Source organism: Onychostoma macrolepis, chromosome 11 (genome assembly GCF_012432095.1).
Source record: "Onychostoma macrolepis isolate SWU-2019 chromosome 11, ASM1243209v1, whole genome shotgun sequence".
NCBI lineage: Eukaryota > Metazoa > Chordata > Actinopteri > Cypriniformes > Cyprinidae > Onychostoma > Onychostoma macrolepis.
Genome location: NC_081165.1, coordinates 3916987 through 3941409, shown reverse-complemented (window position 1 = coordinate 3941409; position 24423 = coordinate 3916987). Strand labels below are relative to the sequence as shown.

General features: G+C 38.1%; 1 protein-coding gene across 1 annotated transcript; it reads right to left on the bottom strand.

Annotated features, from left to right (window-relative positions):
* Nucleotides 1-4044: 4044 nt before the first annotated feature.
* Nucleotides 4045-11533, bottom strand: pmela (premelanosome protein a). Its single transcript, XM_058791394.1, has 12 exons — nt 11415-11533; nt 10154-10249; nt 9712-9858; nt 9437-9577; nt 8999-9160; nt 8433-8753; nt 7768-8307; nt 7492-7668; nt 5085-5187; nt 4711-4919; nt 4523-4610; nt 4045-4391 (listed from the first exon to the last, which is right to left on the bottom strand). Exons 1-12 carry the CDS (start codon nt 11482-11484, stop codon nt 4241-4243), a joined length of 2205 nt encoding a protein of 734 aa, XP_058647377.1. The 5' UTR covers nt 11485-11533; the 3' UTR covers nt 4045-4240.
* Nucleotides 11534-24423: the final 12890 nt, after the last annotated feature.

Here is a 24423-nt window from a genome sequence, read left to right as displayed (position 1 = left end):
AAAGTTCAGGTGCTTGACAGGGGGGGGGGTCTGTAGAGGTGCAGTCATTGGCGTAGAAGGAGAAGAGAAGTGGGGAAAGACTGCAACCTTGTGGTGCAGCAGTACCGATTGTGCAGGTATTAGAAATTAATTTTCCCAAAACAAAGTATATTTGTTTTGTTTCGTTAGAAATTGTGTTCCACCTCCTTTGGTAGAAATCACGCATTTGCACTGTACATATGATATTCATGTGAAGAAATTACACTCTGAACCCCATGTGGATTTTCACAAACTGAGAAAGTCAAAAAGTGTTAAGTTGTGCCCTTCTCTCCCCTACTGTTAATGTGCCTCTAGGAACTGGATTTGCGAAACACTGAACAGAAAGTAGTAATAGTAATGAATTGTAATAGCACATTGCTAACACATTGTCAGCATTTTGTCGTTAAATTTAAAAACCTCACTGAGATGGCCTGGATTCACAAATATACATAAGCAGTAACAATATATAATAAAACAAACATAAAACATACAACCTTAAACATATTTACACATCATTAATTCATTCTCTAGACCTTGCATAACAATTTTAAAATGACTGAAAGACACCAAATTATGTAGCCATTCTTTTGTTTGAAAAGATTTCCAAACTGAGAGGGTGGCATATTTAAAGGCTGGTTTTAGTCAGAGGTACATAGAGATTATAATAAATTTGTGAGCATAATAAATAGTTACCAGCTGCTCCAGGTTGTTATGACTGCACCAGACAGTCATTTATATGCAGACTTGTCACTGTCCTGGATGAGGCCAATGAGTTTAGTGTCATCTAAAAAGTTCAGGTGCTTGACAGGGGGTCTGTAGAGGTGCAGTCATTGGCGTAGAAGGAGAAGAGAAGTGGGGAAAGACTGCAACCTTGTGGTGCAGCAGTACCGATTGTGCAGGTATTAGAAATTAATTTTCCCAAAACAAAGTATATTTGTTTTGTTTCGTTAGAAATTGTGTTCCACCTCCTTTGGTAGAAATCACGCATTTGCACTGTACATATGATATTCATGTGAAGAAATTACACTCTGAACCCCATGTGGATTTTCACAAACTGAGAAAGTCAAAAAGTGTTAAGTTGTGCCCTTCTCTCCCCTACTGTTAATGTGCCTCTAGGAACTGGATTTGCGAAACACTGAACAGAAAGTAGTAATAGTAATGAATTGTAATAGCACATTGCTAACACATTGTCAGCATTTTGTCGTTAAATTTAAAAACCTCACTGAGATGGCCTGGATTCACAAATATACATAAACGAGTAACAATATATAATAAAACAAACATAAAACATACAACCTTAAACATATTTACACATCATTAATTCATTCTCTAGACCTTGCATAACAATTTTAAAATGACTGAAAGACACCAAATTATGTAGCCATTCTTTTGTTTGAAAAGATTTCCAAACTGAGAGGGTGGCATATTTAAAGGCTGGTTTTAGTCAGAGGTACATAGAGATTATAATAAATTTGTGAGCATAATAAATAGTTACCAGCTGCTCCAGGTTGTTATGACTGCACCAGACAGTCATTTATATGCAGACTTGTCACTGTCCTGGATGAGGCCAATGAGTTTAGTGTCATCTAAAAAGTTCAGGTGCTTGACAGGGGGGGTCTGTAGAGGTGCAGTCATTGGTGTAGAAAGAGAAGAGAAGTGGGGAAAGACTGCAACCTTGTGGTGTAGCAGTACTGATTGTGCAGGTATTAGAAATTAATTTTCCCAAAACAAAGTATATTTGTTTTGTTTCGTTAGAAATTGTGTTCCACCTCCTTTGGTACAAATCACGCATTTGCACTAGACATATGATACCAGCTGCTTTGCATATCATTAAGTACCAATGCATTGTCCTTTGAGTGGTTATTGACTGTGTTCCACACAAGCCTGAGAGACAGACTAAGTTAAAGGGGAAAAACAAACAGAGTAAAACAAAAACAACCTAAAGATATAACTCATTTGAGTTTTTTGCTTCTTCTCATGAGTTTTTGTCACTGTGATTACTTCAAGCAGGATTGTTTTTAATAGAACCAGACAAAAAGTCGAAAAGAGTCAGGGGATGTTTTTATTTAGGGGTAATAAGTCATTAGTATGGCTATTATTATTTATAAATAAAACATCAGACCTTTTGGGTTGATATCAAATTAACACATGGTTTGTTAAAAAAGTAAATGATGTTGAGGCTTTAAATCAGTGCTTCTCAAGCTTGTCATGGAGATCTCCCACCACTGCACATTATGCATGTTTCTTATATAAGGCAAACCCATTTGGGGTTTTGCAATCTCTGCTGAGATGATGAGTTGAATGAGGTGTGTTAGATGAGGAAGACTTCCCAAATGTGCTGTGGTGGGGTGTTTAGACAGGTTTGAGAAGCACTGCCCTAAATAATAAAATTATTAGATTATAATAAAGGAAAGGTAGTTTTACAAAGGTAAATGGGGAAAATACATAATATTTTTTCATTATTGATGGTTAAACACTAATGTAAATTTACATCATAGTTAAATGTAAATATAAATTTACTTCATAAAGCTTCTTAATGTTGCATAAATGTTGAACATGCGCAAGGCTTTTCTTGAAACATTTGCTATTATCTGATGATTTTAAATAAGACAATATTCCCATCAAGCAGTTTATTTGGGTTGCTTATAAAATGATTACATAACTGAAGATGCTCCACATAACAGATCCACATAACTGTTAGGTAAGTGGTGAGTGCCACCCACTGTACTTTGATTTTTATTAAAGAGCGTAGATTAGTTACAGTGCCATGTGAATTCTTACCATTTGTAAAAAATTTTAATATTTTCTTTTACATTTTGTACGCCTTTTGTACTTTTTATTCCCACCTTCTTTGTTTGTCTTTCCCTTTTTTTTTCTTTCCTCCTTAAACTTGTTTGGAAGCCGCTCCCCTAATTGGCAGAGTGACACACCTGTTGCTGATCACAAGAATGTTTAAAGCATTGTTTTGTACTGCTGTTCTTGATGTCTGATGAAGGCCTTGATAATGGCTGAAACGTCATTTTAATTAATAAAGTTTTCATCTCTTCAAGAGTGAGTGCTGTATCTTTTTCAGTTGATATAGCTTTTTGATTTTTGGTTGCGCCTCCTCTTTTGTTGGTAGAGCACCTATTTTTAGTAACTTTTGTATATCTTGTTGATTTTGAGGTCAGCTCCCTACAACGGCAACAGGCTTGAATAGAGTGGCGGAAGCCTCCAAAGAAATTTTGGACACTCTTTTGAAAGTGCCATCCTACAAGAATCCCTTTTTGACGATGGACAAGAACTGCTATATCCAATGTGGAATGAGTGGAAATCTTCCAAGTTTAGTTTAGACAAAACACATTTGCATGGCATAACATTATCTGAATACCTTAAAAGGAAAATGATTCCTAGAGGCCTACATATTCAGAAGGCTCCCATTTTTGGGTCAGATGATGATGAATTTCAAAAGATTCGGATTGATGTTTTGGACAGATGTTCTTTTGCATTGATGGCGGCGACGATCACTTTTTTACAGAAGAGGGAAACTGCTCTCAAAACTGATTTAAACAGAATTGAAGTGGCATTAAAAGAAAGTATGGAGGACCACCAGCGTTTCTCCGCAACTTTAAAAGACCTCAAGGAGAAAGCCTCGCAGACTGATGAACTACGGGTGAAAAAACAAGAAAAATTCCATAGAGATCAACATGATTATTTTACTGGGTACGTGTATGAGTGGAAAGCCAAAACGGATACATCGAATTCCTCATGTCCACAACCTGGTGCACCTTTTTCAGTTTATATGGCTTTTTGATTTTTGGTTGCGCCGCCTCTTTTGTTGGTAGAGAACCTCTTTTTAGTAACTTTTGTATTCCCACCTTATGTAAATAATGTAAGTAAACTACTTGGTTTTTCACCACTTTGCATTGTCCTGTGCACTGCATTATATTTTTCATAGTTAAAGTTACAACCCTATATCTCTTGATTGACACCTAGGGACATAACAAATAACCAAAGGGGAAAAAGTCAGATTATTGCAACCCAAGAAAATGTTTTTATGACACACACAATATACTCTGTTATTCAGCAACTGCCACATACAATAAAACATCATTTAGATAATGTGAGGCATATTACATATGACATTTTGTTGTTACAGTACAATGAGGCCCTCATTGTTCATATTTAATTCTCTTATTGAGAGATTGTACAGACTATGCAATATGCCTTAAAGCAGAACTTTTCACACCACTCTCCCAAGCAGGAGGGGGCGGCTCTCTGCAGTGGATCTTCGGCTCAGAAGGTTCCACAGCATTAAAGGCACTGAGCTTCTTCCAGAGCTGAAACTGCTGCTTGTATTATCATCTCTCAGCGGATGGTACTCCTTAAATCGCCTGGATAAAAAAATATACCTTGAAGGTTACTTTAATGTACATAAACTTTATGTACATTTAACTAGGCAGCACACAATGACATATATGGGTTTCATCAAAATTAATATTAATAATGTGTATTGGTGTCTTACTTGTATGTAAATGCAATGGCCCCCACAGCACAAATAAAAACCAGGACTCCCAGTGTTGCTCCAGCTGTGTTCCTTGATGAATTTGTGTCTGCAATTTTAACAAGATAAGTTGTGAATTAGTGAGGTTATATGCTCAGGAAAATACATTTTATTATTTTAGATATGCTTTGAATTTATATGACACTTGCCTATAGCCACACTGAGCTTTGCACTGGTTACAGCCAAGCTGACATCATTGGTTAGAGAGACATTGATACAGAAGGTGCCAGAGTTGTTGAAAAATTGTCGCAGCACCATCTGACACTCAGAGGTTGGAGTCACAGCATTACACTGTAGGGCCTGAACAGGGATTGTGCAGTCTGCATCAGATACCACAGTGCAGACTTGATTTGGGAGGCTGGCAAGCAAATATAAAAGATTAATAACTTTGCATAACACATTTTATGTTCTACGACAGCCATCATTATTACCAATTTAAGACTATTATAAAACAGTAACAGCTGAAATCACTAAAGCCTATATATAGTCTATAAAAAAAAATCCATATTTAAGGAATATTTACCTTCCCTGGCATGTGACTGTAAGATCTACAGCATTCTGCTCCAGCTCTGAGGCCAGAATGACCACATTATTCACCTCCACAATCTCAACACTCTCTATTCCCTCTGAGTTGGGAAAACAAATATGTAAAGAATATTAAACATGTAACATGTATGTAGACAGGATGTTTTTGTGCTCATTAATACACTATAAAGAGTTTATATTTAAAAAATAAAAAATAGAGGTAGAAGTGATCTGTTTACAGGTATCATTAAGACAACATAATAAATGTTAAAGCAGTAGTGGCTTCTTACCATAAATCTAGGTGGGGCAGATTCTGGGACGTATCTAACACTATTTTGCTAAGCTATGATTAACTACTAGTAGCCTGAGTTTTACATTTAAAATACAAATGCAGAATACTTTTGGCAGAGGTCTAGTGTCTTTGTGTAATTCAGCCTGAGGGTGGCACTCTAACCTTAATGGGCAGACTCTACATGCATAGAATATTATATTAGAATACACTGTAATGTAGTACTTTGTGTTTAAATATTGAATTAGAATGTTACGAATTGTGGAAAACAAAAGCCATGTTGTTTCCCAGAACAATTAACCAAGTTACATGGGGAAATCTGTTACTTACCAAAACAAACACAAATTCACTATTTGCAGGCTATTTTTATACACACCCACATGAAAAATACTATAGTAATTTATAGTAAATACAATAGTGTTTTTGAACCATACTATAGTAAATTGTATTATACTGTATATATTAAGTATTTACAACACTTTGTTAATGAATGCTACAGCACACTGCGGTATTAACTATAGTGAACTGATAAACTGTAATAAATACAATAGTATACTTTAGGTTTTACTAGTAAAAACTGTAGTGTATTATAGTATAATATACCCTATAGTTGTTGAAAGCTTGGTGCAGTATTGGGTAAAGTAATTTGTTTATATTACTATAATTGTTATATTATCACAGCTTCTATAGAATTACCACAACAAATTAATTAAAGTACTTTACTATAATATGGTTCAAAAACACTATAGTATTTACTATAAATTACTATAGCATTTTTTCATGTGTTATGATTTCATGTTCAGAAGTATTTACTATGAAGCTAACTCTGGTGATGTATCTGAGAAAACGGATTTCACTGTGATCTAAGTTATCTAATTTTCAGCATAAGAAAGTTTTAAAGATTGATGTTTTGTAGAACATCGCAGTTATATGTGATATGAGAATAGTAAGGCCAGTATAATTATATTTTCAGAATGACATTTTTTTTTTCAAACACAGTTCACTATACTCATCTCACTTTACAACTTAGAAACTTCAAAAAATAATTATTGAATAATGCTGAACACATTTACAAGTTAACAATTTAGGATTGGTTCAATTTATATAGAGTTTGAGATGTTTATATAGAGATGTTTTCAAGTGGATGAATATTTTTATGGCTGTTTGAAAGCCTGTTTAGCATTAGTATAGTGTTTCTCAATTTCAGCCATGGCACACCCACCGATCTGCACATTTTGTATGTCCCTCTTATCTGACACACTCAGTCCAGTTCATGGAGCTCTCTCCTAATGAGATGATGACGATCTGAATCAGTTGTGCTAGATAAGAAAGACATACAAAATGTATAGAGCTACTGCGTTAGTACAGCAGTGTTAACATTGCAGCATTTTATGGATTTGACACTTCTACAAAAATGTTTTCCTCATTATTTGAGGTGTTATGTAACACAGTTTAGACAGGTAAGCCAGCCAGGCAAGTAATGCTGAAGTGAAGCCATGTTTGTGGTGGTTGGAATATAAGGATCGAATATCAGATCAGACCAAATGCAACAATTGAATTGAATTAAAGACATTTTAAAGTTAAAAAAATTTAATAATAATAAAAAAAAATCATTAATTCAATCATTAGTACTTATCATGACTAATTTAACTTCATTTCAAATTTTCTTTTAACTTGCATTTGAATCTTCTTGAATCAAGGAATCAGAGGAAAAAATAATTTTGTTCCTAGCCCTTACAGCTCAAAACTTATTAGCACAAACAAGAGTGCAAATTTGGACAAGTGGTGGTGCTAGAGGGTTTGAGTTAGAGACTTCAAATTTGGTGTGGTTAATGTTCAGACTGTTGTATATCTGTGTGCCAAATTTCATTACTTTTACCTTGGACTGCCATGGACTGTTGATTTTTTCTCCCCAGAATCTTATAATATAAAAATGTAAAACGTTTTTAATGTGTACTTTTGTATAAATCTCTTCTTTCTTTTTTGCCCAGATGATTAATATTCAGGTCTAGCATTATTGTTTAAATACACTAAACTGAATTAAACTGTACTGAACTAAACTAAACTAAACTAGACTAGTCTAGTTAAAAAATAAAAAATAATAATTAATACTCACGGACTACTGTAAGAGTTGTAGAGAAGGAGCCATAACGATAAATCATACAGTTTGTTTCTGCTGGCATTTCTGGTGCTTGCCGCTTTGCAATGACTAGAGTGGCCTGGGTTGCTTCAGTTCCTGCCACCAGTTCAGCTTCTAATTCACTCACTGTTGCCTCAGGTATGCTAGTTAAGCCTGCAATTAAAGCACCAATGGAAATACATAAAATATTTGACAAAATTAATTGTTATGGATTTTATAAAGTTATGACTATCTAAATAAAGTTTTTTTCACCAGTGATGGCTTCGGTTGCCTCGTTGACCCCAGCAACAGTCTCATTAACTGCTTCTATGTCTTCTACTGCTGGTATAACAGATGCTACAATATCTGTGACCACTGCCTCAGGGGTGATAATGATTATTGCATCACCAGTTGGTGCCACTGTTTCTATAACTGTCTGAACAGAGGATGTGTCAACTACAGCAGCAGGGGGTTCTGGGAGTACTGTGGCTGCGAGATTGATTATAATCTCGTCTCCTTCTGGGGCCGTGTCAGCTGCAGGAACGTCTGTCTCAGGTTCAGCCTCAACAGCCGCAGGTGTGGCTAACATAACTGCAGCAGTATTGCCAGCTTCAGCCACAGCTGTGTCTCCAGCAACAGTGGGTACCTCCTGGGCAGTATTATCTAATTGTGCTTCTGTGTCAATTGCTGACACTGCCAAGTCATTGGCAATGACAGTGACATCAGCTGCAACTCCTTCCTCTGCCGTGGGCACGACATCAACCGACTGAGGAGAAACAGTCAGCACAATGTTTTCCACTGCTGTAGCTTCATCTGGAAAAAAGGAGAAGGCACCAACTTATAAACCTTTTGGAAATCTCTTCAAAACACTTTCTGGACTGAGAATTGTCTTTCAAATGCCTTGAAATATGATATTTAAATATGGTATGAAATTCTACCTGTGACGGGAACAGGAGGTACAACAGTGGCTGCTGGAGTTGGACTGAGCTGACAACCAGTTGAGATGGCTGCCATCAAAACCACCTGTGGCCTGAAGGAACCAGTTGTAAGGTATGTGTGGGTAACAGTAGTTTCTCGGGAAATGAGAGTTCCACTGTTGTCACCAAAATCCCAGTTGAAGGTGATGTCCGACCCACTGAGATAATGGCTAGGGTCATGCAAATTAATGCCAAAAGACACAGCTCTGTTCTGGATAAAGCTTTGGTCACCCTGATTGATGTCACTGACCTGAGATAATATCACTGTAAAAGGAATCTGGTCTAGAGAAGAAGAGGAAATTTCATTAGGGTCTTGTGGGAATACGTTCAGTAAATGACAGCATTGGTTTACTCTCCAGTTACATTGATTACTTCCCAGTTCAGTTCAAGGCAGTGGTTTAATGGCATGAATACTTACTACAGTGTAAGATAAACAAACTTGGCTTTATTATTATTTTTTATTTTTTGCTAAAGGATAGCGATGATAGAAGATTTCTAGATAAATGTGCAGTTATCAAACTACTCACCAGTGATGGAGAACTGGGTTGATCCATAACCAAGGGGAACAAACTTGTCTTTACCACGGCAGTGATAAATGACTATATCCATTGTGTAAGAACCAAGAGGCATATTGTCTGTTTCAATGGTCAGAAGAGAGGAGGGACCATCAGCCACCTGCCAATATTTTCCTGAAAGAGAGAAACAATGAAAAGAATAATTAAAAATCAGTCAGCCCCAACACTGTCCTTACACCAAGCTACCTCTAAAATTAGAGAGAAATGATTTTAAAATAAATGGTTCATAAGAATCTTGTACAAGCCTCTGCAACTCTAACCTTAAAGTCTTCATAGATTGTTGATCCAAGTGTGTGTCCTAGTTACATATGTAAATCCATCTCTCCACTAAATGTGTAGGTTAATATATATTACTCTAGAATAAAAATACAGGTTTAAACTTGCTCTTACCCCATGTTTTCCATACATAGATGAAGCGGGGCTTTTTGTTAGAGACCTTAGTTAAGGGTGTCCTGTCAGGAAAGACACCTGTCCATTCTTGAGGGATGTTGGACTCAGGGTATACAGTCTGGCCCATAGTATAGGATGTTCCTAAAAGACAAATTGTGTGTACATATATACATACATACATATATATATATATATATATATATATATATATATGCATTATAACTTTTATATGTATCATGCAAATGTAATGTATTATGGAAGCTTGTATAACTAACCATTAATTGTACAGTTTCTTGCCCACACCACCTGTCCATCAGGAAGTACTGTCTGGTTCTGAGGGAAGCGAACATCAATGCTGAAAGTAGATTTGGCTCCTGTCAGTGTAGGAGAATCACTTCTGACTTCAAATGTCACCTCTCCACCTATGGCAAAAAAGCATTTCCAGACATAGTTTAAAATAAAGGTAGCAGGTGTAGCATATATTCTTCCAAAACAATTAAAGTAAGCTCAATAAATAATTTTGACTTGTAGCATATCCTAATTTATTCACTCATTTATTCGTATTGATTTTTTCAAACCAAAAAGTCTCTATTTGGAAGAAGGAATTCTTGTTTATTATTTTCCATAGACGTTTGAAAATACTTTGAGCTCAATGTCTTGCGCGTTAAAATGTTTAGAATGTACCAATTATCGTGTATGCTTGATGTGCTGAAATACCTTTCCAGCAATCTCTGTATCTGGGATCTCCATCCCTCCAAACTGGATACATCTGTGAATTCCATGAACGATAATGTGCAAAGCGTGTTCTTGATTCTAGAATGATGAAAAAAAATAAATAACATTTTTATTTGTGAAAGAGCATTAAAATTAATTTTCAAATGAGTAATTAATAAAGTTGATTTCTTTATTTAAATCACACAAGTCTTCTTTAAAACTCATCTATTGGGAAACTTTTTTAAAAAAAAGACCCAGTTATTAGAAATCATTAGATGTGCGAAGTGCACATTTATCAATTTAATTCCCTTACTTCAACTTAATAAGCAACCCTACAAACAATAAAATGATGCATATTAGATAAATACATGACTAGCCTACATGAGATAGAATAATGGTATAATAGATATTTCAGACATAACTAAGTTAAATATAGTACAACATAATACAAAGTATAATTTAAAAAGGAGTAGTTAAAGTAAATAAAAATAGGGTAGCTGTTAAAGGTTGGCTTAAGTTCATAAGCGAGTCAAGAGACAAGGTCTAAAAAAAATCAAGAGAATGTGAGGATTGGCGAATAGAGTCACACGACCTCCACAATCCCATTCAATCCTTTTCATGTGACTTTCAGCTGAGGTTACCACTCTAATCCCCACTGCTGTAATGAGGTAAGATCCCACAGAGCTCTAACACATAGTCAACCTTTCATTTTTCACATTGTATGTATGTGTGCATCTGAATTGTATATCTGATTGTGTAAGCAATATGTGACTTATTAGAGGTTTTAAGACTCATTACATACATTAACATTTTGTTTATTTGGCATATGTTTTTTTTTATCCAAAGCAATACATTTCCAGAATATCAAAGACATAGCCTGGTGTTGCCAGCACAATTCTTTAACATCTGGCATCATGCAGCAACGCTATACGTAATAAAATCAAAGAATGGCCAATTATCACTTTCAAAGTTAGACTTGCAACAAGCCTCTTTAAAGCATATATCATGCAATTCATTTAGATAAAATTGTAAGAAACTGAATTGTTTAAAGTGCTGGTATTTAAAATAATGCAACTATTCGTCAACGGTGGATTTAACCTAAAGATTCTAAAAGAAGAAATATATATGACAAAAAGTTGTACAACTCTTTGAGTAATTTTATTTACTACGAGGTGTTTAATGTATCTGCTTTATACTTTCAAATTCTGTACAATCAGTGATTCTTATTAATGGTTTCCAATATATAAAGTCCAGAAATACTCACGTGAAAGTGCTCCTGATGAGAATGTAAGAATTAGAAAGATGAGAGCCCTCCACATCATCAAGGTATGCATTGATAGCTACAACACCAGTCACTGATCCAGCTTTACTCTAGAGACCCAAGAAGTGTCTTGCACATTCTTCAATATCAGCACCCAAAACCAAACCCCAATGTATGACATCATAGATTTGTGCATATTAGGTTCCTCCCACACCCTCAAGTAATCCTAGAGGGTTGTAGTTTAGGAATGTTTAGGAAAATTCTTACAATGTATCACTGTTATGCAGCCTCTCTGATTTTCTGATCACATAATGATTAATGGCGAACCTAGAATGTCAACCAAAAAAAAAAAAAAAAGCTTTTGTTGAAACTGCAGACAAAAAGAATAAATGAGGATTAATGAAATGATTATCCTTTTATAATATTATTGATTTAATTTATGTTACTATGACTGTAACATGATTTTTTAGCCATTTTACCAGTTTCACAAGTTTACACAATTAATTATCTTATTATTAATTATCTGTAGGCTCTTTGTGTGTTTTTCACAAGTAGTTTGGGGAAGTCGTGGTCTAATGGTTAGAGAGTCGGACTTGAGCAAGGCACCGAACCCCCAACTGCTCCCGGGCGCCGCAGCATAAATGGCTGCCCACTGCTCCGGGTGTGTGTGTTCACTGCTGTGTGTGTGCACATTGGATGGGTTAAATGTAGAGCACGAATTACGAGTATGGGTCACCATACTTGACCGTATGTCACTTCACTTTCACTTACAACAGGTTATACACAAATGTATATGTAAATGTACACGTATAATCCTTTATTGAATACAGGAAATCTAAAATTACCTAGTAGTATGTGTGCACACTCTTTTATTTTGGGAGATGGAAAAATTTACTATTCACATTCAAACTCTTACTGAAAAGTATGAGTTTACGTGACACTTAACCCTGAACAAAAACTCCCAAAACATCACAGGAGCCACTGAATACCATGCAGGCCATCATCAACAAGGGGAGACAATGTGACACCACAATGACATCCAAAAAGATAAAGGAAAAATAAATAGGTCATCTGTTCCAGCATAACTGATGGAAAACTACAATAATGAAAACTTGTAATTTGTCAGGTTTGATAGTGCCATATATCAAACCTTTTTTGGCATAAGACCTGCAGGCCTCCATGAAACTTTTAAGACGAAGAGGGATTTCATCTTTCAGCATAATAATAACCTCAAACACAAACCAAAATCGAAAAAGGAATGCTCAGTCAGAGCCTACACCAAAATCCAATCAAATAAACTTTTGAGTTGACTTGAAGAGGGCAATACTCGAAAGATCCCCTGACAATTTGAACCGTCTCTTTGAAAAGGAAGAGTAATAAAACTGACAAAACAAGAGGTGACAAAAAATACTGTCTGCTTCGTTAAAAGCAAAAGGTTTTTTAAACTAAGTATTAGTTGAGTGGTCATTTAAAGTCTTTAATTTTTCTTTTGTTTTTCCTTAGATTATTTTGTATTGAGATTCTCTTCAGTCAACATCACTGCCAAGTTTTACATTGAATTCACAACGGCAAAGAAATATTTCAAAATGAAGGATTTGTAAATGTGAATCCCACTTCTGCAGCTCCTTATCTTGTGATCATATGTGGCTCCTGTAAGAATAAATGTCCATTCATTATCTACAAATGAAGACAAGAAAGAGGGCGATATTCTTGGATCATGGCTGTCTGAGAATCGTGCTTGTTGGGTCATATCTGTTAATATGACCCAGAGCTGCAGTGATGGAGAGTCACAAGATGAGAGTATACGCACAGCCCAGTCAATGATGTTCTTTCATTATTGTTCTCCTTCTCCTCATGTCTTTACCTTCATGTATTTTTCTTGTTCATTCTTAGCATTCTTGGGTTGGTATTAGTGTTACAGTAACAATCCATTTATTGTTATTCTTGGAGGTATCTTTTCAAAGGAATTAGAATTTAGGAGTTAGACTTTTTGATTGCAGTTAAATGTAAAAACTTTGCAGAACAAATGTAAAAGATACAAAGAAGTGATCATGTATGGTTTGATATCAGATGGTGGGATATGATATTCTCTTTACCAACAGTACTGTATAGTCATGTTATAAGTCAAGTTTTGGTAACAATATTTTGATGGTCCCTTTTGAACACTCTGTTGACACCAAACTCTCATAAGAGTATTAGTAGACTGTCTGCTTCATATCTACTAACTCCTTATTGTGTTGGTCTCCCAACAGATATTCTACTGTCTATAAGTAACTTTGCAAGAACGTGTCAACTTAATATAACCCATACCAGTCAACTAATACACTACTAACAATCTAATGAGAGTCAGTAGAAATGTAGGTGCAACATTACTTATAGTCAATAGAATGTGTTAAATGGACCATCAAAATAAAGTGAAACCCAAGTTTTAGACACATAATTAGTTTTAACTAATTGCTGAGAACTGCATATCAAGACATCGCTATTTCTCGGTTTTATTTGGTGACCATTATAATATAATATATAATATATAACTATATACAGTACAGCGCCATGAAAAGGTTTTTGCCCCCTTCCTGTTTTTTTTTTATTTTTGCATATTTGTCTCACTTAAAAGATTCAGATCATCAAACAAATTTTAATATTACACAAAGATAATGCAAGTAAATACAAAATGCAGTTTTTAAACGATGCTTTCATTCATTAAGGGAAAAAAGCTGTCCAACCTGGCCCTACTTGAAAAATGAATTGCCCCCTCCTGTTAAATCATGAAAGAACTGTGATTAACCACATTATTTTAGAAAGCTGAGTTAAATTTCTCTAGCCAAACCCAAGCCTGATTACTGCCAGACCTGTTGAATCAAGAAATCACTTAAAAAGAACCTGTCTGACAAAGTGAAGCATGCTTAAAGAGCAACACATCACGCTGCGATCTAAAGAACAGATGAGAAACAAAATAGTTGACATTTATCAGTCTGGAAAGGGTTATAAAGCCATTTCTAAGGCTTTGGGACTCCAGCGAACCACTGTCAGAGCCATTATCCACAAATGGAGAAAACTTGGAAGGTCCTGGGTGAACCTTCCCAGGAGTGGCTGGCCTACCAAAATTACTCCAAGAGCGCAACGACAACTCATCCAGGAGGTCATAAAAGAACCCAAAACAACCTGTCCTCCAACCAATACGCCCGTATAGGTCGTTTGTCCAAATCCCTGAAATACGACCCATCAGAGCGTATACTACAATTGCGCCCCTATCGGCAACAGGACATTTTCATATTAATGTTTTGTACTCTTTTATCCGCGTCATAGTTCGGGTTTCATGTAGCTCGGTTGGTAGAGCATTGCGTTATACAGCGATATGTAATTACGTGATCATGCGATCATGGGTTTGATCCCAGAGAACGCACGCGCTCATAAAATGTGCACTAAAAATCATGATTTTGCATGATTCCTGTAAGGGGTAGGTTTAGGGGTAGGGTTAGGTGTGGTCATTCGTATGAATTAGCCACCTAGTAAAATATGTACGAATACTGTGAGATCGGTGTAAAAAGTCCACACATTGTATTTAAATAAACACGAATTTTGATTGGTAATGACAGTCATACGTCATTTCATGACGACAGACGCAACACGAGACTGTCATTATTTTTACGCGTGCTAGAGGGCGCTTAACTTTAAAACGTAAATATAGGTCGTAATAAGGGCTTGCACAAACAACCTATAGAGTCGTTTTTTGTTGGAGGACAGGCTCTCTAAAGAACTGCAGGCCTCACTTGCCTCAATTAAGGTCAGTGTTCATGATTCAACAATAAGAAAAAACAGCATCCATGGGAGAGTTCCAAGGCAAAAGCCATTGCTGACCAAAAAGAACACAAAGGCTCATTTCACATTTGCCAACAAATATCTTGATTATCCCCAAGACTTTTGGGCAAATATTCTGTGGACTGATGCGACAAAAGTTGAACTTTTTGGAAGGTGCGTGTCCCGTTACATCTGGTGTAAAACCAACACAGCATTTCATAAAAAGAACATCATACCAACAGTCAAACATGGTGGTGGTAGTGTGATGGTCTGGGGCTGCTTTGCAGTTTCAGGACCTGGACGACTTGCCATAATTGATGGGACCATGAATTCTGCACTCTATCAGAAAATCCTGAAGGAGAATGTCCTGCCGTCAGTTTGTGATTTGGGTTCTGCAGCAGGACAATGATCTCAAACAAACCAGCAAGTCCACCTCTGAATGGCTCAAGAAAAACTAAATTAAGGTTTTGGAGTAGCCAAGTCAAAGTCCGGATGCTGGTAAGGATACAGTAAGATGCTGTGGCATGACCTTAAACAGCCCATTCATGCTCAAAAACAATTCTGCAAAAGAAGAGTGGGCCAGAATTTATCCACAGCGATGTGAAAGACTCATTGCCAGTTATCGCTGCAAAGGGTGGCACCACCAGTTATTAGATTTAGGGGGCAAATACTTTTTCATGTAGTGCCAGGTAGGTTTGGACAGCTTTTTTCCCTTAATAAATGAAATCATTATTTCAAAACTGCATTTTGTATTTGTTCGGGTTATCTTTGTGTAATATTATTTTTTTTTGATGATCTGAATCTTTTAATTGTGACAAATGCAAAAAATAAAAAAATAAAAACAGGAAGGGGGCAAAAACCTTTTCATGGCACTGTATTGTATATATATATAGATAGAATATATTTATATGTTTGATTAGGGTTGGAGTTAAAGTCTTCAGGATGGTAGCCCTCCACGAAAATCAAATAAACAAACTAAACCTAATCAAAAACATTTGAACAAACTAAAGAATGTCTTCAAGATTAATAGAAAGCTATAGGCAGTTATGTTTGATGGAGCTAAACACTGCAGGAAGTGGATCTCGAGGGCCAGAATTGCCCTCAGTCTTGACATAGATTGATGTGGATTAACCTTTTTTACCTTTAAACCAGGGGTTTCCACCCCTGTTGAAAAAAAAAGCATATGCTATGTATGTTTTGAAGCATGACTGCTGGTTTAAGCTGGTCATGTGCTGGTCCTAAGCAACTAGCTCCTGCTCATGACCAGCTAAGAACCAGCTTAAACCACCTCAAACCAGCAGTCATGCTTCAAAACACAACTTTTTCAACAGGATGAGTATTCCCCTCATTTTTGGATTATTGGCCTGGATTGTTTGCACAGTATACTGACCTCTGCCTGATCGCCTTGTGTTTATCTCTGCTGCATACCAAGTGGCAGATCTTCACATACTGCAAATGGAAGTGCGACAGATTTTCCATGCAGTGTCATTCATGTCTCAGCAACCATAGCTTTGCCCCACGAAGAATCCAAAATTTATTTATGTCCACTCTAACAGGTTGAGCATTAGACTGGACTACAGCGGTCTAGTTTTATCTTTCACACATTTTAAAGTGCAATTTCAAGATATTTTTGAGCATCCTGAGGGAGGAAATGATGCCAGAGAAGAGCTGTTAACATTAAAGCAGCATTATGCTTGAAGCACAAATAAACTGGGTGGACAACATGCTGAAATGATTGTTCATCCATGGACTCAACACTGAATTGCAGTCACATTTACAGTAGCTTGCCCAGACGAGGGCTTAAATTTTAACCATTACATTAATTACGCCAATTGTCTGGACAATCTCATTCAATCCAGTCACCCTGTTAAAATGCTCCACGCTCTCCTGTCACACTTAGTCACCGCTTTCCTCGAGCCAATGCAAATAGGTCAAGACATCACAGGCGGAAAGATCCCATCACTTCAACATAAGGCTCTGCCTTTCCTGTAGACGATCTAGTAATTTCATTGCCTGTTTTATTTGTCCTGAAACCCACAGAAGGCTGGCAGTGAGTGTGACAAGTTCTATTACACAACAGTGAAATTATTATTCCCATCACCCTCTCCAATGATAATGTGAAATTACATTTATCTGTTTTGAATGATTCTAGAGCTGCTGGTAATATCATAGACCATAACAATTTACCTGCTGTTTTTTGTGATCCTTCATTGCATGTTACAGCATTAGATGGGTGCCCCTTGGGAATCAGTCAAGTATAGCAACTTACTCAACCACAATTTCATCCACATCCTGGAAGGGGACGAAAATGTACTTGTCTACAAGCACTATGAGTATCAGGTGTTGCTGTTTGGGCTGGCAACTGTCCTTCAGTATTCCAAGCTTTTGTTAAAGGGTCATGAAACCCACTGTTTCAGCACCGGTTTGTTCTCACCACAGTTTTGAAAAATGCTACAAAAGTAGGCGTGGTGCACTGCAGAGTGGAGGGGAAAGAGATGAGACAGACGATACACACAGCTTCGGGTTTAAACCGTTTCACTTAGCTCCCATCAAGTTAAAAACAAATAAATGCACAGCAATTTGCATCTGCACTCTGCATCGAAAATACATGAACATGCTGTTGCACCTCTATAACTTTTAAGGCTTATTTTGTGGCGTTTATATAAGCCTTTCAATGGGTTGCATCAAGGAGCTGTAAAAACCGATTACACTCACTATAATATATATACAGTTGATATAAGGGACCTATGTAGCGGGGACTCAGCTGTCAATATATACATATGTACCAGCTGTGGATGACTGGATGCGTCGCAGGAAAGTAAAGGATGATTGTTATGACCTGAGATTTTAGTCTCCACCTGCCATGCAAAAAGTTAAGTTGGTCCAATCAAAATTGTGAGGCAGGTTAGTCCAGTTTCCTATAGACTTCAGCTCCCCACTAATTAGCATAATTCTCTCACATTTTTTATGTTTCTTTGCTCAAACCCGGTGGTAGCTTGAGGTGAGGAGATGAGACCCATGACCAGAGATCACCTCCTGATTGATGGTGATTCAGAGTGCACAAACTGTTAGACTTAGTTCACACTGCAAGCTAAAGTGACCCAAATCCGACTTTTTTGCCCAAATGTGACCCATATCTGATTTTCTTATGACAGTCTGAACAGCACAAATCCAATTTTTTCAATTCAGGCCCAGTCCACTTTCATATGTGGTCCTAAATCGGATACATATCCGATGTTTTGCAATGCGACTTCAGTCTGAACGGTCATGTCGCATTTCATGCGATTTTTACGTCATTGAAATGCGACAGACGTCACAATTCTGCACTGGAGGAAATCGTGCTCTCGTTCTTAATATTCTTCTTCTTATCACTTCGTTATTTAGGCTCCGATTGCACAATAACTTACAAATTGCTAAACACACGCTAACACGAGCAGCATCCATTTTTAAAACGCTATATAAATGTATTGAATTATTATTATTAAAATGCAAAAACACAATATATAAAAGACACTTTTGTATGTACAGGTATGTTATGTGCAAATTTGAAATGTAAGTATGCATGTTAAATAAATAAGTGTATGATAGTGTTGTGTGTCTGTTGTCAAGTGTTCATGAGATGGATTGCCTGAGGGAAGAAGCTGTTCCTGTGCTGGTCGTTCTGGTGCTCAGTGCTCTGTAGCGCTGACCAGACGGCAGCAGTTCAAAGAGGGAGTGTGTTGGATGTGAGGGGTCCAGAGTTATTTTGCCAGCTCTTTTGCTGACTCTGGATAAGCACAATTCTTGGCGAGTGGGGAGGGTTGTGATTCGCTCAGCAGTCCAGACTATCCTATGTAGTCTTCTGAGGTCAGATTTGGAAAGTATTGGAAAGGGACCTATGTAGCGGGGACTCAGCTGTCAATGACGGTGAATGGAGAGGAAGCTCCCTCCAGCCAGTGACGCCACTCCTCCAGAGTTAACTTGATGGCCAGCAGTTCCCGGGTTCTTTGGCTTCTTTGAGATGCTGGAAGGCTTTGTGGGCATTGGGGCTCCAGGACAGAGACTTGGGCTTGCCGCGCAGCATGGAGGTGAGGGGCGCTGTGAGCCGACTGAACTGGTGAATGAAACGTCTATAGAAGTTGGTAAATCCTAGAAATTGCTGCAGTTCCTTCACTGACTGTGGAAGTGGCTACTCCTGGATGGCATTTACCTTCCCCTGGTCCATCTGGATACCGTCAGGGCTGATGTTGTATCCGAGGAACTGTACTGTGGAGCGATGAAACTCACATTTCTTCAACTTCAGATATAGGTGGTGTTCTCTGAGCCGCTGAAGGACCTGCGTCACATGGTGGCGATGTTCGGCCAGGTTCCAGGAGTATACAAGGATGTCGTCGATGTAGACAATCACGAACTGATGGAGGAACTCCCAGAACACCTCGTTCATGAAGCATTGGAAGACGGATGGTGAGTTGGGATAGGCCATATGGCATGACCCAATATTCGTAGTGGCCTGAAGGTGTGATGAATGCAGTCTTCCTGCCCGGATTTGAACGAGGTTATGCGCTCCGCAGGTCCAGCTTGGAGAAAATGCTGGCTCCATATCGGGTTCAAGTTGAATAGTACTCACCGCAGGGTGTGGAGGTCTCACGGTACAGTTTCTGATTAAATGATCCAGGGATGCACAGTACAGACACAGTCCAGCCGTGAGGCGGCGAGCAAGCTCTGTGAGTGAAAGGCGAGTGGAGTCTATCTGCATGGGGTCTGGTACTGGAAGTCCAGAGGCGGGTGAGGCTAGCTGGTGTGGTCCTCGTAACAGGCAGTAAGGTGTTGCGAAATGCGGGAGGCGCACTGCATGAAGCTTTCCAGTCCCATGTTGTCGTCGTAGATCGCCTTCTGGGCGCGAATACGGGGATTCAGCCCCAGACGATAGGCACTCAGCAGCGCGGCCTCATTCCATCTGCTGGTGACAGTAATCGTGCGGAACTCCAGAGTGTAGTCTTCAATGGAGGACTCCCTTTGACGTAATCACAGGAGTTGAGCCTGCACGGACCGCTGTCCAACGGCGACACCAAAAACCTCCTTGAAATGGTTGGAGAAAGCTTCATAGGAATTAATAATGTGTATCCTGTGTATCCTAGCCTGTGTTGTGACAGAAGACCGGACCAGACTGTAAGCGTGTCATGGAGGTTGACATGCTGGAGGAAGTGGTCAATACCCTCCGAGCCTCTCTCCTGCCAGCTCTGGCACCTGCCTCTGTATGTTCCATGGCCATCCCTGCTTCCTACGCGGGTGACGCAGCTGGGTGTGGCGGCTTTTTGGTCATTATTAATTCCTAAGCTTTCTCCAACCATTTCAAGGAGGTTTTTGGTGTATCCTAGCCTGTGTTGTGACAACTAGTAAGTGGTCAAACAAGGGAATTTATTAAAGGAGACTGAGGAGACAACTAGGAGGTGACTAGGTGTGAGTAATGCACTATGAGACGAGATCCAGAAGGCTAGGCTTGCTGTAACAGTCCTTTGCTTTCCTTGCAGGAAACACATGGAACTGCTGGAGCGGTGGAGAATCGGAGCGGTGGAGAATCAGGAACTTCTGAGGTAAGGGAAATACACAGGTAAGTATAATGGGTCTGGCCTGGTTCAGGTAGGTGAACGGTAGACCGGACGAGGAAGGAGTGTGCAGATATAGTGAAGCTAGATTGGCTGCAGCAGGTGCGGGGAATCAGAATGCAGGTGATTGTGATCTTGGGTGCTGATGACTGTGGTGACTGAAGTGGCTGTGACTCTGACAGCAATGGTATATGTAAGAGAATTTATGACGCATCTCACTTTCGATCTCAGTTTGAAGTATCTCCCAGCAAACACAGAATGTTGCCACAACGTATTCAACCTTCTAACAAAGTTTTAACGTGGACAAAAGTTGCCATTCTTTCGTTGTATGTGGTAGGTTGCTACAGCACTGTCACAAAAGTTGCCATTTGACCACTGTTGAGGGCCATTGCTTAAGGTTGTGCTTAGGGCGTCTGGACAACCACTGTACAATAATGTACTCATCACAACTGTTGGGCCATTTCATACATTAATCGCTCTCATGAGAGAGTCATACTACATAGAATTGACACGTTACATGTAAATATATTGCTAATGTTTCTGATCTGATGGATTATGCTCTCATTGACTTTTTCTGTTACGGATTTAACAATCTGTAACATCTCTTTACTGAATGACTTTCAGGGATTGTCCCCGAGATCCTGACAATGGCAGCTTGATCCCACGAGGCCACAATCCAAGCTGACGGAGGCGTATTGAGAAGACAAACAATACATGGCTCTATCCAACGACTCAGTGAATCCTTTTCACATGATCAGTAACAGCATTCACTACGTTTCAAGTTCATTTGAACAAATGAAACAAAAAACAAATGTAAACAGAAAGAAAACACGAGAGTATTTAACTCCTACGGCGAATCACTAGCTAACCGCTAGCAGGCCTTTTGCACAGCTTCACGTACAAACACGGAGAAAAACTTGTTCTGTTGCGTTCAATAACTGACTCGTTAGCGCGATCGGACACTTTAAAGTTGCATCATGTGGTTCCGATGTCTATCACGGGTCTAAATGTAACTTTTTCGTACCAAACTACCCGAAGACCCACACATTCTTCAGCGCATCACAGCTCTTTTTTCGCCGTCTCCTCTGGTGTGCACACACAATGGCGGTGCCTGTGACAACCAAAATAAAAGTCTCATCCAAACAAAATTATCTAGATCCCCTATATTGAGTTCTCTGATTGCCCTGTCATGGCCAAGAAGGCCAACCCTGAACTCTCTGCCTGTTACAGCCAGGGAGGTCATTCCTGAACACTTTGACTGACCTGTCACGGCCATGGAAGCCACCTCTGAATTCTTAGCCTGTCCTAACACATCATTCCTGAACTCTCTGAATGTCCTGTTATAGCCACAGGGGCCATTTCTGACCTCTGCTTTCTTTTACAGTTCCGTCAGCTCCACCTTACATTGATGTCCCTGTTCATTACTTCAGAAGCAGTTTGTTGTTTTGGTGCTGACAATGACCAATCTGGGACTGTGTAACAGATCACATTATGCAGTCAACATTGTAATAATGTAAAAACAAAATCTGCTAGTCTAAATTGGTATTTTGACTGGTCACAGAAGGTTAGGGTGTAAAATCTTTGCTAGTGTTGGAATAAAGCAGTTATTTTAATATGGTTTTTCTTTATTCAAAATGACATTATTTTTACATTACATCTTTTCTTGTAAACAATCATATGGCTTTATTAAAATTACATTGTTTTAATATTTAGTATATGAAATGCTATATAGAGCAGCCAACAATATTCTTAACAATATTAACAATAACAACATTATAATTGTCATCAAAATTCAGCCAAAATCAAATACAGTGATATTCGCCCTAGTCTTATACTACAAGACCCCTTATGTTCATCCTCTGCAAGATCAATGAAGTGTAACACAGCTTGCTCTCTAAGGCAGAGTGGAAATATATCCTTAAACCAAAGGGACACACAGCACAGATGAAAGCACTCAGTTCTTTTCAGATCATGACACATTTTTGTTGCTCTCCGAAGACAAGTCACCTTTACTTATATAGCGCTTTATACAATACAGATTGTGTCAAAGCAGCTTTACAATATAAATAGGACAATATAAAAAATAGTTTATAAATAATGCAAGAGAACAACAGTAAACATTCAGCTTTTTAGTTAAAGTCAGTTCATCATTGATTCAGTGCTCTCATTGTCCTGGTCATTTCAGTTCTATAGTATCTGTGCAATCAAGTGGACAATATTGTCAGAAATTAAGGTTCCCCAACTAAGCAAGCTAAAGATGACAGTTGGGGGCCAGTTCTCCTCTGGCCAGACAAAACTGGCATGGCGTGGTTTAATTCCAGGCTGAAAGATTTTAAAATGTATAAAATGTTTAATAGGGAGCCAGTATGGTGTTGACAGAACCAAGTTCTGGTTCTAGTAAGAACTCCAGCTGCTGCATTTGGACCAGCTGGAGTTTGTTTATTAAGGGAGTCATCAAAGTGGGGGAATGTTGCATATGTATTGTAAAACCAAGAGTGCCCAATAGATGTCAGTGGCACATAGTGTTAAGCAGTTCTGTAGCACTGTTAAAAGCAGAGAAAAGCTAGAGAGCAGTGTATGGCACTTGTGTGTGTACGTTGAATGCTGCTGAGAGGTGTCATTATTAAAAGACACAATCAAGACATAAGACTGTTTTCTGAGCCTTTATTAGTATATAAGATATTACTAATTTTTCTGAAATCAATGGTTGAACTTTTAAAATTTTAGAAGTTTGCTTAAGTAAATATATCTTAACATTTGTATCTTAAATGATGTGTATGTTGGGGGTGTTTAGACGAAAATGGGGAGGGGGGTTTTTAGAAAATCTGCTTAGCGTCGGTGTTGTGCCCAATTCTGACCCCTGCCAGATTATTCCCCCGCTAGTATTATTGGTAGGTTTAGGGTTAGGTGTGGGGGAGGGGTTAGGATTAGGATTAGGCAATCAGGTAGTGATTTCAAAGAGGGGGGTAATAATTTGGCAGGGAGTCGAAAATGGGTACAACACCGGCCCTAAAAGTATGGCTCATTTCAGGGGTGGCCAAACATTCAGTGCTATAGAAATTTACAGGCAAAGATTCATATTACGAGTAGTCTACTTTCTCAATGAAATAGCTGCTTCTTTTTTTTTTTTTATACTGTTATTTAAAAAAGACGCTCTGCTTCAGACGCTGACTGAAGTGACTAAATATGGAAAGAAAATGAACCACCCCTCTACCTCCAATTTTGCAGATGATTGCAACATAAATTTGACTATTTTGCCCATGGTGGTTTCATTTTCTTTATGATAGGATAATATTAGCAAGGCTAATACTGTCATACAATTTAATCAAATTGCTTTTGAATTCATGAGACAAGTATAAACCTTTAGCTAAAATGTAGTTACATAGTTTAAACTGAATGCTTGCTACAGTAGTCTAATTATGTTGCTTAAAATGGGGGCAAACGCTAAACTGACAATGACAGATGATGAAATTAAATTACCTTATTTCTGTTAGTTTGAGACATTATATAAATTATAGACATCATATCTAAGCCCTGTCATTTAGCAAGAGTTGTATAAAGCAATGATCACACTACATTCTACTTGCTAAAATTGGCTTACTGCAACAAAATTATGACTGCCAAAT

What these genes read in the sequence shown, in the direction of transcription:
- pmela (XM_058791394.1), bottom strand. Translation starts at nt 11,484, where the DNA reads ATGCATACCTTGATGATGTGGAGGGCTCTCATCTTTCTAATTCTTACA. An exon ending in GGCAACCGAAGCCATCACTG is followed by an intron (nt 7,669 to 7,767) that starts GTGAAAAAAACT and finishes CTTTAATTGCAG; the next exon opens with GCTTAACTAGCATACCTGAG. An exon ending in GCCATTGCATTTACATACAA is followed by an intron (nt 4,392 to 4,522) that starts GTAAGACACCAA and finishes TTTTTTATCCAG; the next exon opens with GCGATTTAAGGAGTACCATC.